We start from the raw sequence: 15,038 nt of genomic DNA, 5'->3' as shown, positions 1-15,038 counted from the left end.
TGAGAATAACTTGTTAAATTGAAAATTATATTAATTTCAAGATGGTCTCAAATATATGACTTTAGTTTTCCCTTATAAACTCGGCTGGTTAATAAATATAGAAATAAATATTTTAAATAAAGAAAATATATTACTCTTAAGAGGATTATAATTATTTCTTATTTATTATTAATTATCTTATGTTAATTACTCTTTGTTTTTTTCCATTTATCTTAAAAATTATCAATAATTTAATTATTTATATTATTTATTAATTTTTGTCTTTATCAAGCATCAAATTATTTTTTCAAATAGACAAATGCACATTAAGATTATTAAAAAAAAATCGTCAAATTAGTATGTGTATGAATAATAGATCTTAGAGTTAATTTTAATGTAAAATATTTTATTGGATACATGATCTTTTTATAAAAAAAATATGAAATCGTCACATCAGTGGTTCCCTAGAGCCGGTCCCATGGATATGAAGGGAGGTAAATGTAGGTACACAGTTGAAAGCGCATAGCCGGGACGTTAACCCTAAGCAATGACACCCCGATGATCGAACCCTGGACCTTTCGGCCACGAAACCATGCGCCCCCAGCTGTACTACGCCCTGGGGACAATACATGATCTTCCTATGTTAACATAAAAATATCTTCTGTAATTTATTTGCTTATATCTTTTCGTGGGCCGACAACACTAAAAAAGCTCGGGATAAACTATACCACTTTTTACTTAACTAACAAAACCCCAACTCCTTCAAACACCTTTAACTCTTCCTCTTTTTTGAAATAATAGAAGACCATCTGAAGAAGAAGTAGAGGAAATTTGGCAAACCAAAGCATGCAACGAATTACATCTTTTCTCATCGCTATCCTCCAAATCAAGACCGAACTCAAAAGTTTGGAAGAGAGTTCACGATGGCCGTCTCTATAGTTTTCGTTCTTTAAGCTTACAGTAACTGTGCTTAGTTTTTCCTTGTTTCCTTTTTCTTTTTGTTTTTTTTTTAAAGAAAAAGAGTTGGATGTTGACCATGTGAAGTTCCAAGTAATTAAAGGGTTGCAAATCCTTTGCGAACCTATACACCTTTGGCATTGTAATAGTAGTTCATGGTCTCCAAAGTCTCAATTATTAATGGTCTCACGAGAAAAATATTGGACGAACAAAACAAACACCTATACGTCTGTGATTCTCACTTTATATCTGCAGCTTTAGATTTTTAATACTGGAAAAAAAAAGGCAAGTTCCATCAAATATTTTATTTTGGAGTAATCATGATTTTAATTAATTAAAAAGAAAGAAAGAAGGAAATATTGAGACTAAACTGTTAATTAACAATCTTTCTCCAGCAATAATTACGCAACAGCTTCCTTTCAGCAGAAAAGAACCACTGCAGCTGATTGTGTCACATTACCAAACCCTTCAGAAGCTTTAGTTTCAGATAATACATTAATGGAAAGTAAATTTACATTGGAATTAATTCGAAATGAAATGCGAGTGGATACACACTCATAGGCTATTCATTAACTTGAGCAAGCAAATTCCAAGAGTGTGGCAGTCAGAATCCCTTAATTTGAGAGAAATAATAATAATAATAAAATCGATAGGCACGTCCTTGAATTCCCAAGTAGAGGCGAATGCATTGGTGAATCATTTGGACAAAAGTGGATGGAGTACACACAGGACTCCAATATTTATAAATAATTGGCAACATGGCTACTGTCTGTGTGATGAAAGCCACAACTGAGAAGCTGATGAAAGAAACAGATGTTTTTAATGCCTTCCAATACTGATTTTTATCACGATCCAGATGGCGAGTGGGTTGAAAATTTCATCGGTTTTACTTGCACTGAATGTTAGCTCATGTAACATAGCAGTATATAACATACTCCAATGACTCAACCTAAAGCTAAACACCAACATGATCAATGACCATAAAATATTCTTATTGCATTTTAATTACCTCTAATAATTTTAAGAGGATTGCCGATGACACTCTATTTATACAGACATTTCTTCAAACAATAAAATGATGTATGGATAATAATTATGAAAGTAACATAACAACAGCGAATTACGCAGACATTTTTTTATTAAAAAAAAACTAAAGATTTTCTCTCGAATTTTTGAAGAAGATGACTATTGCCGTTTGATTACATTTTGCCAATTCAAACGGCGGTTGATTACTTACACGACCGAGTGTCTCTATCTCATGTATAAAATGTTCAAGAGGAAGATGATTGATTAATCCAGAGACAACTCTCTGTTCCGAATCTCACACATACAGCACAACGTTAAAGAACGTTCAAGACTGATAGAAGATAAACTTCTTAGTTAATTATAAAAGTTTGGAGTTCGAGGTCCAAAGTACAGGCAATATAGAGAAATGAGTGTTCAAAGTATGCAATCACTCCATTCATTGACACAATATAAAGTCTGGGCGAAGTCTTCACTTTTCAATCCCCTGTGGAAGAACAAAAGCACGTCCAAGACTAATAGAAGATAAACTTCTTAGTTAATTATACAAGTTAGGAGTTTGAGGTCCGAAGTACAGACAATATAGAGACATCAGTCTTCAAAGTCTGCAATCACTCCATTTATTGACACACAATATAAAGTCTTGGCGAAGTCTTCACGTTCAATCCCCTGTGGAAATAAAGACCAACAGATCATATAGAAGACAAAAGATGGAAGCAATATTGACTCGAAGCAAGACCTCAACATTGTAAGTCAATTTAAACTTACTAGCTCAAAAGAGTGAAAAGAAACCAGTCTTCTTTGGAAACTTAACGCCTACAAGCCTACTAAGTTAGGATGAAAGTTCTCAAAATTTGAAGCAAAAAATCCTATTTAAATGATTGAGTTCAGAAGAACTGAAGAACCCTATTTCTATGAGCAGCGGAAGGAATATACCATGGAATGAGAAGAGGAGAGATCTTAAATGTTTCTACCGAACAAAAAACAAATTCAAATTGTAGTGCATTTTAGAATACAAAGTATTCTGGGTTCAAATTATAACTCAAACTTGATTGCTTAGGTAAAAGCTAATGGAGTTAGGAACGAGGGAACATTGCCAATTTTTATATTTTTTTGAATTTTACCTTAAAGGTAACTACATCACAAAGGTAACACATACAACTAGATACATCCAACACTGGGCCAACCTGATGTTTGAGCATTATGTATTGAAGGATGATACACAATGAAAATGGTAAATCGTAGTTTGACCAATGCCCCATAATGATGTTAATTGAGATCTTAAAATTTGATAATAATAGTTGGAGGCTTGCTAGCCTACACACCCGCTCATGCGTGACGAGTGAGGGCGACTAAGTGCGCAGGTGCCCAGAAGTGATTCGGGCACCCAGTGCACTTCCGGGGTGCCCGGATCACTTCCGGGCACCCCCGCACACTCAGCCCCCCATGCCCGTCGCACACGGGTAGGCGTGCAAGCTAGCAAATTCACTAATAGTTGCACATCGTATAGATACATTTGTGACAATGAGATAAAGCTTTTGTAAGTAATTGTTCATCAATTTATATTTTGCCTAAATTCATTTTTAAAACATTTAAATCACCATATTATTGAAATTCTAAATATATTTAGTAAAAAAATTTAAGACAATTTTTGCTACATCCTCATAGGAGGATAAAAAGATTCAAAAACAAAAGTCTACGGAGAGGCCTTTTTGTGCTTAACAGAAACACTTTCCAACTACATGCAAGCAACAAGCACAAATTGACAAAATCTAGAAAAATTAAACTATTCAAGGATTCCAAAGACAAAATTTGACATGGTGAAGCAAACTTATACAAGTCCTCCAACAAGCAAAAAATCATGGTTGAAAGGATAAACCAAAGAATCTGCCTGATTAAAATCAATTCCAATATGACTTTTAAGAAAAACATGCAGCACAAATATGACCTGTAACAATGATGCAATTGTAAGTCTATGAAACAATAGTTGACAAACACATCCAATAAATGCTCGTCAGAATAGATGGAAATTAATTCAACTCATTTCTTCTATTACAATCAACTGTAGCTACACATCAATTTGGTTTATCAATATCTATGGGTTCGATAAGAAAAAACTGGGAAAAGCAAAGAATTGTGTCTTGCAACCATGAACCAAACCAGACTAAGCCTACATATTCATTACAGTTTGATCTGGATCAAAGTCCAGACTAGCCGATCCATCTTGAAGAATAAAGTGAGAGGCTCAAGCAATGTTTTGGTACCACAACATGTGACGACTGAATTAGGCTATGTGACGAAGGAGCCATTTAAGTCACATCTTAATTTGGGAATGATAAATGTCTCAATGTGTTAATTGAATCATGTTTAAGTTTAATTTCACATCGTAATTTTCAATTTTACTTGGTATGGAGCTGTGATATGAGGTATGTTCGCATTAAAATTACATTAAGATAACTTCATTTCCAATCTATTTTAATTTCAAGTTTTCTTTCAGGTTGCAAGAACGAGGATTTCCAAGGATTTCTGCCACCTCTTGGTCTATTATACTAATGTAAATTTTTAAATTTTTTGGAAGAATGGATGATTTTTTTTTCCCTCTCATGTGAGCCACATTGGTTGATTAACCTGCATTGTTATATGTTACTATTTTAGGATATATGTAATGCTTAGATTGATATGAAAAATAACTGATGGAGTGTTTAGGATGATAAATTTAATTAATACAAATTTTAGTCATTTTCATGGATATAAATATTTTAATACAAACCACATATTCCGCCACCTGTATTTCCGCATTGCTTATCCACTATGCAATGGTTAACCACATACTGCCCATGTACGCTTTTGAAAGCCTAGCAACTTATCCATTGTGGTGGTTTGTAGCCTACGTATGAGAGGTGTGAAATTGTCATTGTTTTGACTAACGAAAGCTTTCTTTTCCAATATCAGGTTGCAAGTGTCCCTTCCTGTCACCCCCCTTGCAATTGTCATCTAGTTCAAAGTGTTCTTAAGTTCATCATTCATCATAGTTGCATTTTCTTTTTAGCAGTTTTAGTTGAATACTTAACATCCATTCTCAATTTAATTATGTTCTATTTCAATGAAATCTGCATACTTCCCCTTCCGAACTACATCACAAATACTTTTTCCTTTTACAACTTGTAGGTATAATATCCAATCTATTTTCCTCATTCAACCAAGCTTTATGCTAAGTTACATATCATGCCGATATATTTCTCCACTAATTGTAACTAAACGTTTGTCTACCAACTTGTACTTGATTTGAGAAGTGCTTGTTCATGTTTAAGACAGTAAATGAACAAACTAGAACGTCTTTTTTGGCTGCATTAGCAAGAAGGCCAAAAAGCTCAACACTCTAAGGGCATGTCTACTTACATAGAGGAAGAGAAACGAGAAGAAATAGGGCTAAGAAAGGGAGGAGAGAAAAGAAGGAAGAAGCCTTGTTGTCTAGTTGAATATAGAAGAACAAATTACAAAACTAGCCTTTGATTCTATAATTTCTAAGATATACAGAGCTAACTTAGTCCTTTTATCAATTTTGCCGTCTTCTATCAATTTTGAATGGGGAAAAAAAGTGGGGAAAAGCACTACAAATTGCTTCACTTCCCCTTGCTTTTCCATCTTACCAAGTTGACAAAGAGGAATATGACTGCACCCCAAGCAACCAATTTTTAAAATAATGGTTTGGTAACAATGCTTATGCACTATTCACAAACATTTCTTGTCAAAGCTAATAACAAAAATTATAAATAATATTTTTGAACAAGACCAATGAGTCTTAAATAGATATTCAATCAGGTCTTGAATACATACTTGGATTTAAGTTTATTTATGTAATTAAGTATTTGATTTCTGCATCCATAATTGTCGTGCATATATAACTTTATATTCAATTAAACATATGTATTATTAAAATATAATATATTTTACGTTATGTAAAAGGAAGGGAGAATCTGAGAAAGAGAGCTTAAGGTTTTGTCGGTGGATTTTAATCAAATATTAAATGTGTACACATCATTTGGAGATACAGTTTACATTTAAATAAACATTTATCATATTTTCATGAATATGGTGATATTAATGCCTGTTACTCATATGATAGAAAAGTTAATTAACACATTAAAATGAAAACTTATTGTTAAAGGTATTAATAATGTGTTTGATAGACTCTAAAGTATCAAAATTTGATAAGCTGCGATTTAGCTTAAAGAGAACTACCAGCTTGAATCTAGTTAAGGTAGATAAAAAAGGTTGCCAAAGCAATTTTTTTAATTAAGATTTCTTCGCTTTGAAGCTAATAAGATTTATAAACAATCTCGAGGATGATTTTGCTGGTATCAACACAGCTCATTCATTACCAGCCCTAATTTCACACCACACATAGCACACATCTTAAGAAGTAGACAAATCGATGCCTACTATATTTGCAAACAGTTTAGATGCCACAGCACAATACGACCTCACCTATCGAAAAAAATAAAAATAAACTTTCAAGCAACTTGAGGTTCGGTAGCATCACATTACCTAGCTTATGGCAGGGGATGCCTTAGGATGAGTCTCCAGCGTGACTGAACTCCTGAAGCTCCTTGAAGTTGAGCCATGGCTTGACCCACACCTTGGCCTCGTAGATCTTCTTCTTTCCCGCATCAATGACCTCGACCGTCAAATGGTGCATAGTCCCAGCGACCACCTGCTCCCTCGCCTTGATCACCCTCGCAAACTCCAGAAGAGCGTTCTTCACCACCACAAACAAAACACTTGAGCTCCAAGAAACGACAAAAAAAAAAAAAAAAAAAAACATCCAATCGAGGCGAGGAAGAGAGAATAAGAGCCAAAAAACAAGAATAATCAGGAGTTAAAAAAAAAAAAAGATCTCAAATAGAGGAGCGTAGCGAGATAAGAGAATAGAAAGAGATACCTCCTTCTTGTTGTGTTGGTCGACGGCGAAGCGACCTAGTTGCTCGATCTCGAGGCCGTTGGCAGCCTCCCCCTCAACGTCTCTGATCCCTCCGAGGGCGGCCATGGAGTTCGGATCTGCTATCGCTATTACGCAGAGAAAGAAGGAGAAAATGAGGATCGTCTTCTCGGCGAAGGAAACCATCCCTTTCCTCTTTATTCGCTTTTCTGATCGCTAGTTTGGTCATTCCCATCCGGCTATTTTAAGAAAATTGCGGATCGTATCGATGTTGTTGGGCCTTGATAGATATATATATACACATACCACGACAAAATTTGGTATTAGAGTCTTAAGATTTGTAAAGACTTTTGATGTTTAATGAAAATGATATAAATATCCTCTAGTAGATAATTTTTGTCCATAATTAGGCATCATCAGAAATCTGTTTTTAAAATTTCAAGAGCAACTAAGACAGTAATAATTACACCTTCAAATAATAACAGAATAAATAAAATAATAAAATCAACAAGTAAATAATAGATTACTTAGATTATTTTTAAAAAATCTCAAGATTCCTTACTTAAAAGACATTTTGAGCCAAGAGACACACCAGCACAACTTAAAGAGTTACTCATGGCAACAAAACTCAACTCATTAATAGACTAGATAACTTACCATAAACTCTTGAGAAAGTTAAATATAAATGAATAAATTTTACTTTGAAAATAATTACTATGAAGAGGCTTTAGATTTTTTCCCAAATAATTTATTAAAACAACATAAACAAGCTATTGTAAACTTCAAGTTTTAGGAACAGGAGATCAAGTCCTTATCCAACAAAATAATATCATATTAACATTACTCACATCTCTCCATCATAGACTCACAATAATAGATAACAATTGTGGCAATAATAGATAACAAGCTATTACAATTAGAAGCTCAAATAAAAATACACCTAAGACCACATATTTATACGAAAGTATCAACACTATAATAAAAGATTTAAGTAAACTCACTACAGGAACTATAATCTCTAGAAAACAACTAGAAAAATATAATTTTTTAACATATAATTTGTCAAACATGAATCGTAACTGAACCTTTTCCATGTCTCCAACAAATAATAAGAGGACAAACTGAAACAAATACTACTTCCTGGTTAAATACTATCATAACACAAGGAAAGAATAGTACCTCAACAAATACATATCAATTAGAAAACTTAATAGATGTTGAAAGTAATATGGTTACTTTCTCAGATAGACAATTAGCAACATTAAATCCAAGACAAATTTATAATCAAGGTTTACTAAACTTTTCAACATCACTTCATAGGCATCATAGGACATAACCACTACATTTACCGGATGGATGAGAAGGACACTTAGCCCTCATGACAGTAGAATCTACAAGAGCACTCTCACAAAGAAGACAACTATATCCACCTAGGACTACTGTTAATATAGGACTTAGAGGACTAACAAGAAAAAGAATAGGAGTCAAAGTATTCCTGGTCCTCTACGATTCTCATTTCTTAGAAACAGAACAGGCAATCATTGGACTTCTATAAGTAGACATGAATAATAATCTTAGAATTACACACTTCTGTCCAAATTTTAATATGTCTCTTGAAATTTTATTAAACATATTAAAATAAATATCCAAGCCAAAGGTTATAGAAATTTTCTAAAAGACAACATCCAGATTGATATAGTCTTTTTAGGAAAAACAATGACACAAATTAATAATAGTTACAAACTTCAAATAAAGTCTATCATTAAAGCCTTAACAGCAAAAGGTATATCCTTTTTAGAACCAAAGGATTTTTCTTCTGAAACCTTAGTAGGACTAGATTGGAGTTTAAATCTAGACCTCAACATACAAAAATAAACATTAAGACCAAAAGAATCTATAATGGACAAAAATAGACATGGGAAAATGATAGTCAGATTTAATGACTATCAACCCTCTACTTCTCAGAATGAAAACAAAGAAGAGGAGGAAAACTTCAACTTAATGAACATTGAAAGCCTACCAGAAGAAAATTAGGATCAAGAATTCCAAGGCTTTTATGATGACTTAGATGAATACATGTATAGCCTAGCAGAAATAACATACTATACAAATATAGAAGAATTGTTAGAATTTGAACAAAATGAAAAATAATTACATATATTAGAATAAGACTAGGAACTCTATTTTCATGATGATCAAGACATCATTGCTAGAAAACAACTCCTACAAGTAAATCTTATAAATCCAGCAGAATCAACAAGAATATCTAGACCATCCAGGTCAATACCCTTAAGTGTACCTTCAATAACCATGTGTTGTCCTAAAAACTCCCTAGGAGCCAAGGACATACCCCTAGAACAAGAATTTCTCCATACACCAATAACAATCCATTACTTAGGACAATAGGAAAAAGATAGCCACCAGAAATGATATATTTTAGAAAAAACTCTGTACTATTAAATATAGTAGAATGTGACGATCCCTAAATGCATGACACATATTTAGAATAATGGATTGTTTTAGTCCAAAGAGACTACCAAGCCAAACATGAACTTAACATTGAATCTAGAGAACCTATGATGCATATAGGAGAAAATTACTTATGAGACGTAGCTAAAGCAGTATGGGAAATTTATAAACAAAAGTTCCCAAAAGATATTGCTAGAATAGTTGCTCAAGGAAATAATATCCTAAATTTTTGTTATATGATACACCACCTATTAACAGCCAAAGAAGCTAACATAGGCTTATGTTGGAGCAATCTGGGTGCCCTAGGTTCTGATGTTTAGGCAAAGATTTAAGTTAGATTTATTGTTGTATTTAATATGCATTATGAGTGTGCAGGATACAGGTAAAACAAGGAAAGTTCAAGGGTGATCTTGGCAAAGGAGGAAAGTCCAAGGATGAGTCTTGGCAGTGTAAGTCCAAGCATGTAGTCTTGGCAACGTAAGTCCAAGTGTGACTTGGCAATGGATGAAGCTCCGGAGGTGCGACCTCTTGGCAAAGGAAGATCCGACAACAATGACAAGGTCGATGGAAGCTCCAGAAGGCAAGACGTGAAGGATGGGGAGGCATCCGAGGGACGCAAGGCTGATAGAGGAGACTAGAAGGCTAAGTCTAGGTTGGTCGGACGAAGATGAGTGTTGAGAGTGTTAGGATGTATACTAAAAGCCTAGCTTTTGGTATAAACATTTATCTAGAAATAAGAATCACAATGGTCAAATGTCTACATTTATGATAAATGTAGTTTTTCAGTTAATTTATATTGTAGATAACATGATATGTGGTGTCACACACAGAGGATCATGTTATCAGCACCTTATAAATTATAAACAGTAGCTCATGACCAAGATGGAAAGGAACAAACCATTGGAAGGTCGTAGTGTAATTAGGTATTAGTTTATCTTAACTATATAATTACACTAGTACACTTAGAGTGTATTGAGTAGGATCATTAGAAGTCATTTCTTTTTATACTACTTTATAAAGGAACAAAGACCTCAGTTATTATGGAAGTGTGTGCTCTTAATCCTAATATAATAACAAACACATATATTTGATATTTATTTCTTTAATTTATCAATGTGTGAGATTTAGTTCGATAAATCAATAAGCCCAATAAGTTGGGAAATGATATCACTTATAGTATGTGTTGTTGATTATAGAAGGAAAGTGTATCCTAGTAATCTAGGTTGATAATGTCCCCAAGAGGAGCTCATAAGGATTGTCATGTTAAACCTTGCAGGTGGACTTAGTCCGACATGACGATAAGGTTGAGTGGTACTACTCTTGGAGCTAGCTATTAATTAAGTGAGTTGTTAGTAACTCATTTGAATTAATGGACATTCAATATCTTAAACACAGGGAGACTAACACACTCATAATAAGAAGGAGCCCAAAATATAATTTGGGATTGGTGCGGTAGTTCAATAATAGTTCTTTAGTGGAATGAATTATTATTGATGAAATTAAGTTATGTGTTCGGGGCGAACACGGGATGCTTAATTTCATCGGGAGACCAAAACCAATTCCTCCTCTCGGTCCCTATCGTAGCCTCTTAATTATAGAGTACTATACCCACCTTCTTACGCATCCTATAGGGGCCGACCAAGCTAGCTTGGAGTCCAGTCTAGGGCCGGCCAAAGGCATGGTTCATGGGCTCATGAGGTGGCCGACCCTAGCTTGAACCCAAGCTTAGGTGGTCATCCCTATTAAAATATAAAGTGATTTTATTTTTAAAATTTTTCTTATGTGGATTCCATGGTTTTAAAAGAGAGTTTAAAATTTAAATCTTTCCTTTTATAGCTTTCTACAAAAGATTAAGAAAAGATTTGAAATATTTCCTTATTTGTAGATTGAAAGGTAGATTTTAATTTTGAGAAAACTTTCCTTTTTTAACCATGTTCATGATTTAAAAGAGAGTTTAAAAATTAAATATTCTCTTTTATTAGTTTCTACAAAATATTAAGAAAATATTTGATATCTTTCCTTATTTGTAAATTAAAAGAGATTTTAATTTTTAGAGATAACTTTCCTTTTTGGAAATCATCCACATGTTTAAAAGAAAGATTTTAATTTATAAAATTTCCTTTTTACAAATCACCATGAAGGGAAAAATTATTGGAGAATTTTTTTTTTATAAATTTCCGGAAATAAATTAGGAAGTTTTAATTTTTGTGTGAATTAAATTTTCCTTGATTGAGATTAGAATAGTGGTCGGCCATATGTTTTGAGAAAAGGAAATTGATTTTAAATCAATTAAAATTTCTTTTTCATGGCAAAGGAATTAAGGAAGTTTTTATTAAAATTTCCTTATTTGCCAAGACCAAGGAATATAAAAGAGGGGGTAGAGGTGCCTTCATGGCTAACGACTCTATTCTTTTTCTTCCTCCCTCTCTTCCTTGGTGGTGTGGCCGGCCCCTCTTTTTCTCTCCTCTCCTTATTGTGGCTGAAACTTCTTCATTGGTGGAGTTCTCTTGGTGGCCGGATCAAGCAAGGAGAAGAAGGAGAGAAAGGAAGCCTAATCTCTAGCATCCCTTGGTTCATTGGTGGTGGCCGAACCTATCCATCAAGAAGGACTCTTGGTGGCCGAAACCTAGAAAGAAAAAGAAGGTGCTTGGTGGTTCTCATCTTGGAAGATCGTTGCCCACACAACGTTCGAGGTTAGAAGAGGAATACGGTAGAAGATCAAGAGGTCATTAAAGTTTACAAAGGAAGGTATAATTAGTAATTAATTTCCGCATCATACTAGTTGTATTTCTTTTGTATAAATTCCAAACACAAGAGGCATTAGATCTAGTATTTCGAATTAGTTTTTCGAGTTTGTGTTTTCTTTGTTTTTAAATTTGTGATTCGATTGTTCTTTTTGGTTAACCTAGAGTTATTTAAGGAAATTAAATATTAGCTTTCCTTAAAAAGCTTTGTCTAGGCGGTGGTGGTTGCTCCCATATCCAAGAAGGCCATGTGCCTCGCCATGTAGTCCTGGAAGCCAATTTTAAAAATTAATATTTAATGGAATTAATAACATAGGTGGATTTGAATCAATAGTGTTAAGTTCCGCTTGCGATTCAAATCTAAACCATTAAGAATAGATAAGTTAAATTTGGAATCAATGATGTTAAGTTCCATCTGCGATTCCTAATTTAACTTCTAAAGAACACAATATGTTATTTAAGGAAAGATTCGACACTTGTACAAAAAATTTTGTACAGTGGAACCGGTACGATATTCCTAGGACTAACCAACAATTGGTATCAGAGCTAGGGTTTGCCTCTGTGTGTTTAGTTTTCAAATTAATTATGCACATGTCATACATAATTTAGGCAGGATAATAGTAGGATGTGCTAACTTTGTGGTTGCAGGCTCCAACTATTATGACATTTAGATATTGTGTGTGATTGGACCCTTGGACATGTTAAGGGCATTATTTTGTGTGCATGATTGTATGTATCAAATACAGCAGGAGCTGTATTATTTTTAGAATTTTATTTTTTGTTCGATCTAGAATACATGTGCATTCCTTTATGGAATATAGGATCGATATATGTAAAATTCTATATTTGTCGCAGATCGTATCTTTGCGAGGCGTGGTGCTATTGGAGGACCAGAGGCGCAGCGGAATAAGAAGAAAGATAGATGTGACAACTCGACCCGATGGCGATGGCTAAAAATGGCAGCAAATAGGGTTGGAGCATACTGAAGACAGTGATGGAAAAAGGCCATAATAGTTGGAAAATTAATTTTCATATTTATTGCTTTTATTTACTGTGATGTGTGTGTGTATGCATGTTTACATAGTTAAAATTACTCACCTTAAATAACTAAGTGGGAGAGGGATTAGTATATAAATCCCACGGTCTCCATTACTGGTTTGTAAGTGATGCAACAAGCTTGCGTGTTGGCTCTGAGTGCCTCCCTCCACAACGGATGAGTTTGTTTGCGGATCACTAGATCAAACTTCCTTTATGGATGGTTATAAGAAGTTATTTAGGATGTGTGTGATCTTCTCCAACTGAAGGGGCACAATTCTATTTAATGGACTTAGTATCAAGTAATGGTATACACTTAGACACATTTAATAGTATCCTCCCCAACGGAGTCACTGCTATTACTTGTGTGACCAAAAGGAAACCAACTATTAATTTGTCATCAAACTAGGTTGATAAGATAATAAAATTAAAGGGTTAAAACCCTTCTTACAAATGATTGATTTTGTATACGTCCACACTAACGTGTCATACAAAATTAACGGTGTTTGAGATAATTTTATTTGTCATAAAGTTACGTTGACAAGATAGTTAATGGGTAAAACCCTCCTCTTACAAATGTTGATTTTGTATACGTCCACACTAACGTGGCATGCAAAATTTACGGTATTTTGAGGTGTTGGTAAATTTAAATAGTATTGTTAGAGGAATCAATATTATTTTAAATTTAGAGTCTTGACCAAATATTTGATTAAAGACAACCCAACTATTAATTTTATTCGTCATAAAGTAAGGTTGACGAGATAATAAAATTAAATGATAAAATCCCCTCTTTGAATTTGTATACGTCCACACTAACGTGGCATACAAAATTCATGGAGATTTTTAAGGAGTTGGTCTTGACCAAATATTTTTGTGATTCTTAGGATGTTGGTCAATCCCCTAGCTATTATACTTTAGGATAGACTTAGTGGTCCCAATTATAATGATTGGAAATAGGATTTGGACATTAAGGTAGAATGTCCTCTTAGAACTAAGAATAATATAGGTGTATTTTATTCACTAGTTGATACATGTTTAGTGGAATTATCTACCGGTACCTGGTGTATAGATACAGGAGCCACTGATCATGTTTGCAATTCATTGCAGGGGTTCCAGGAAACCCGACAACTATATGAAAAGGAAAACACCGTCTACATGGCCACTACTACAAAAGTAGCAACTGTTGCAGTGGGAGATGTTTATCCTCTGATAGGAATAAAATATGGATTTTCAGAAATTGTCTTTACGTACTAAGTTTAGAAAGAACCTGATTTCGATTTCTAAACTATTAAAGAATAGATATTCTGTCTATTTTGATAACATGTTTGTTATCAAGAAAAATAGGGAAGTTATCTATTCTGGTACGTTGATTGACAATGTATAATCCAATAACTCCCATGATGCAATAAATGGAAATTAATAACACATTTTCTAACTTAAATAAGAGAAAGTAACCTTCGGAAATGAACCAATCATATTTTTGGCATATAAGGCTAGGTTATATTAACTTGAGTAGGATTCAAAGGATAATAACCAATGAACTCTTGGGTTCATTGATAGTGGAATTCTTTCCAACCTGCGAGTCTTACTTGGAAGGAAAAATAACCAAGAAGCTTTAAGTCTAAGGGGCATGGAGCCAAAGATATGTTGGAATTGGTTCATTCTGATTTGTGTAGACCTTTGACTATCCAGGCAAGAGGTTGCTCCGAATATTTCGTCTCATTTATATATAACTATTCGAGATAAGGATACATTTACTTGGCGCGCCACAAGTCTAAGTGTTTTGATTAGTTCAAAGAGTACTAGGCCGATGTGGAGTAAACGTCAAAGTAAAAGTATCAAAATACTACGGTGAAATCGTAGTAACGAGTACCTCTTAGGAGAGTTTAGGA

General features: G+C 33.9%; 1 protein-coding gene across 1 annotated transcript; it reads right to left on the bottom strand.

Annotated features, from left to right (window-relative positions):
• Window positions 1-2,294: 2,294 nt before the first annotated feature.
• LOC122027417 (cysteine proteinase inhibitor-like) lies at window positions 2,295-7,151 on the bottom strand. Its single transcript, XM_042586368.1, has 3 exons — window positions 6,902-7,151; window positions 6,508-6,718; window positions 2,295-2,628 (listed from the first exon to the last, which is right to left on the bottom strand). The coding sequence occupies exons 1-2, from the start codon at window positions 7,082-7,084 to the stop codon at window positions 6,530-6,532; spliced, it is 372 nt and encodes a 123-aa protein (XP_042442302.1). The 5' UTR covers window positions 7,085-7,151; the 3' UTR covers window positions 2,295-2,628; window positions 6,508-6,529.
• Window positions 7,152-15,038: the final 7,887 nt, after the last annotated feature.

Source organism: Zingiber officinale, chromosome 10A (genome assembly GCF_018446385.1).
Source record: "Zingiber officinale cultivar Zhangliang chromosome 10A, Zo_v1.1, whole genome shotgun sequence".
NCBI classification, from domain to species: Eukaryota; Viridiplantae; Streptophyta; class Magnoliopsida; order Zingiberales; family Zingiberaceae; genus Zingiber; species Zingiber officinale.
Note: the sequence above shows the minus strand (reverse complement) of the source record. Positions and strands in the feature narration are given on the sequence as shown.

Bases quoted from the DNA above. Each gene is read 5' to 3' on its own strand.
- LOC122027417 (XM_042586368.1), bottom strand. From the start codon at position 7,084: ATGGTTTCCTTCGCCGAGAAGACGATCCTCATTTTCTCCTTCTTTCTC. The intron at 6,719-6,901 runs GTATCTCTTTCT...GTGGTGGTGAAG, and splicing joins ACCAACACAACAAGAAGGAG to AACGCTCTTCTGGAGTTTGC.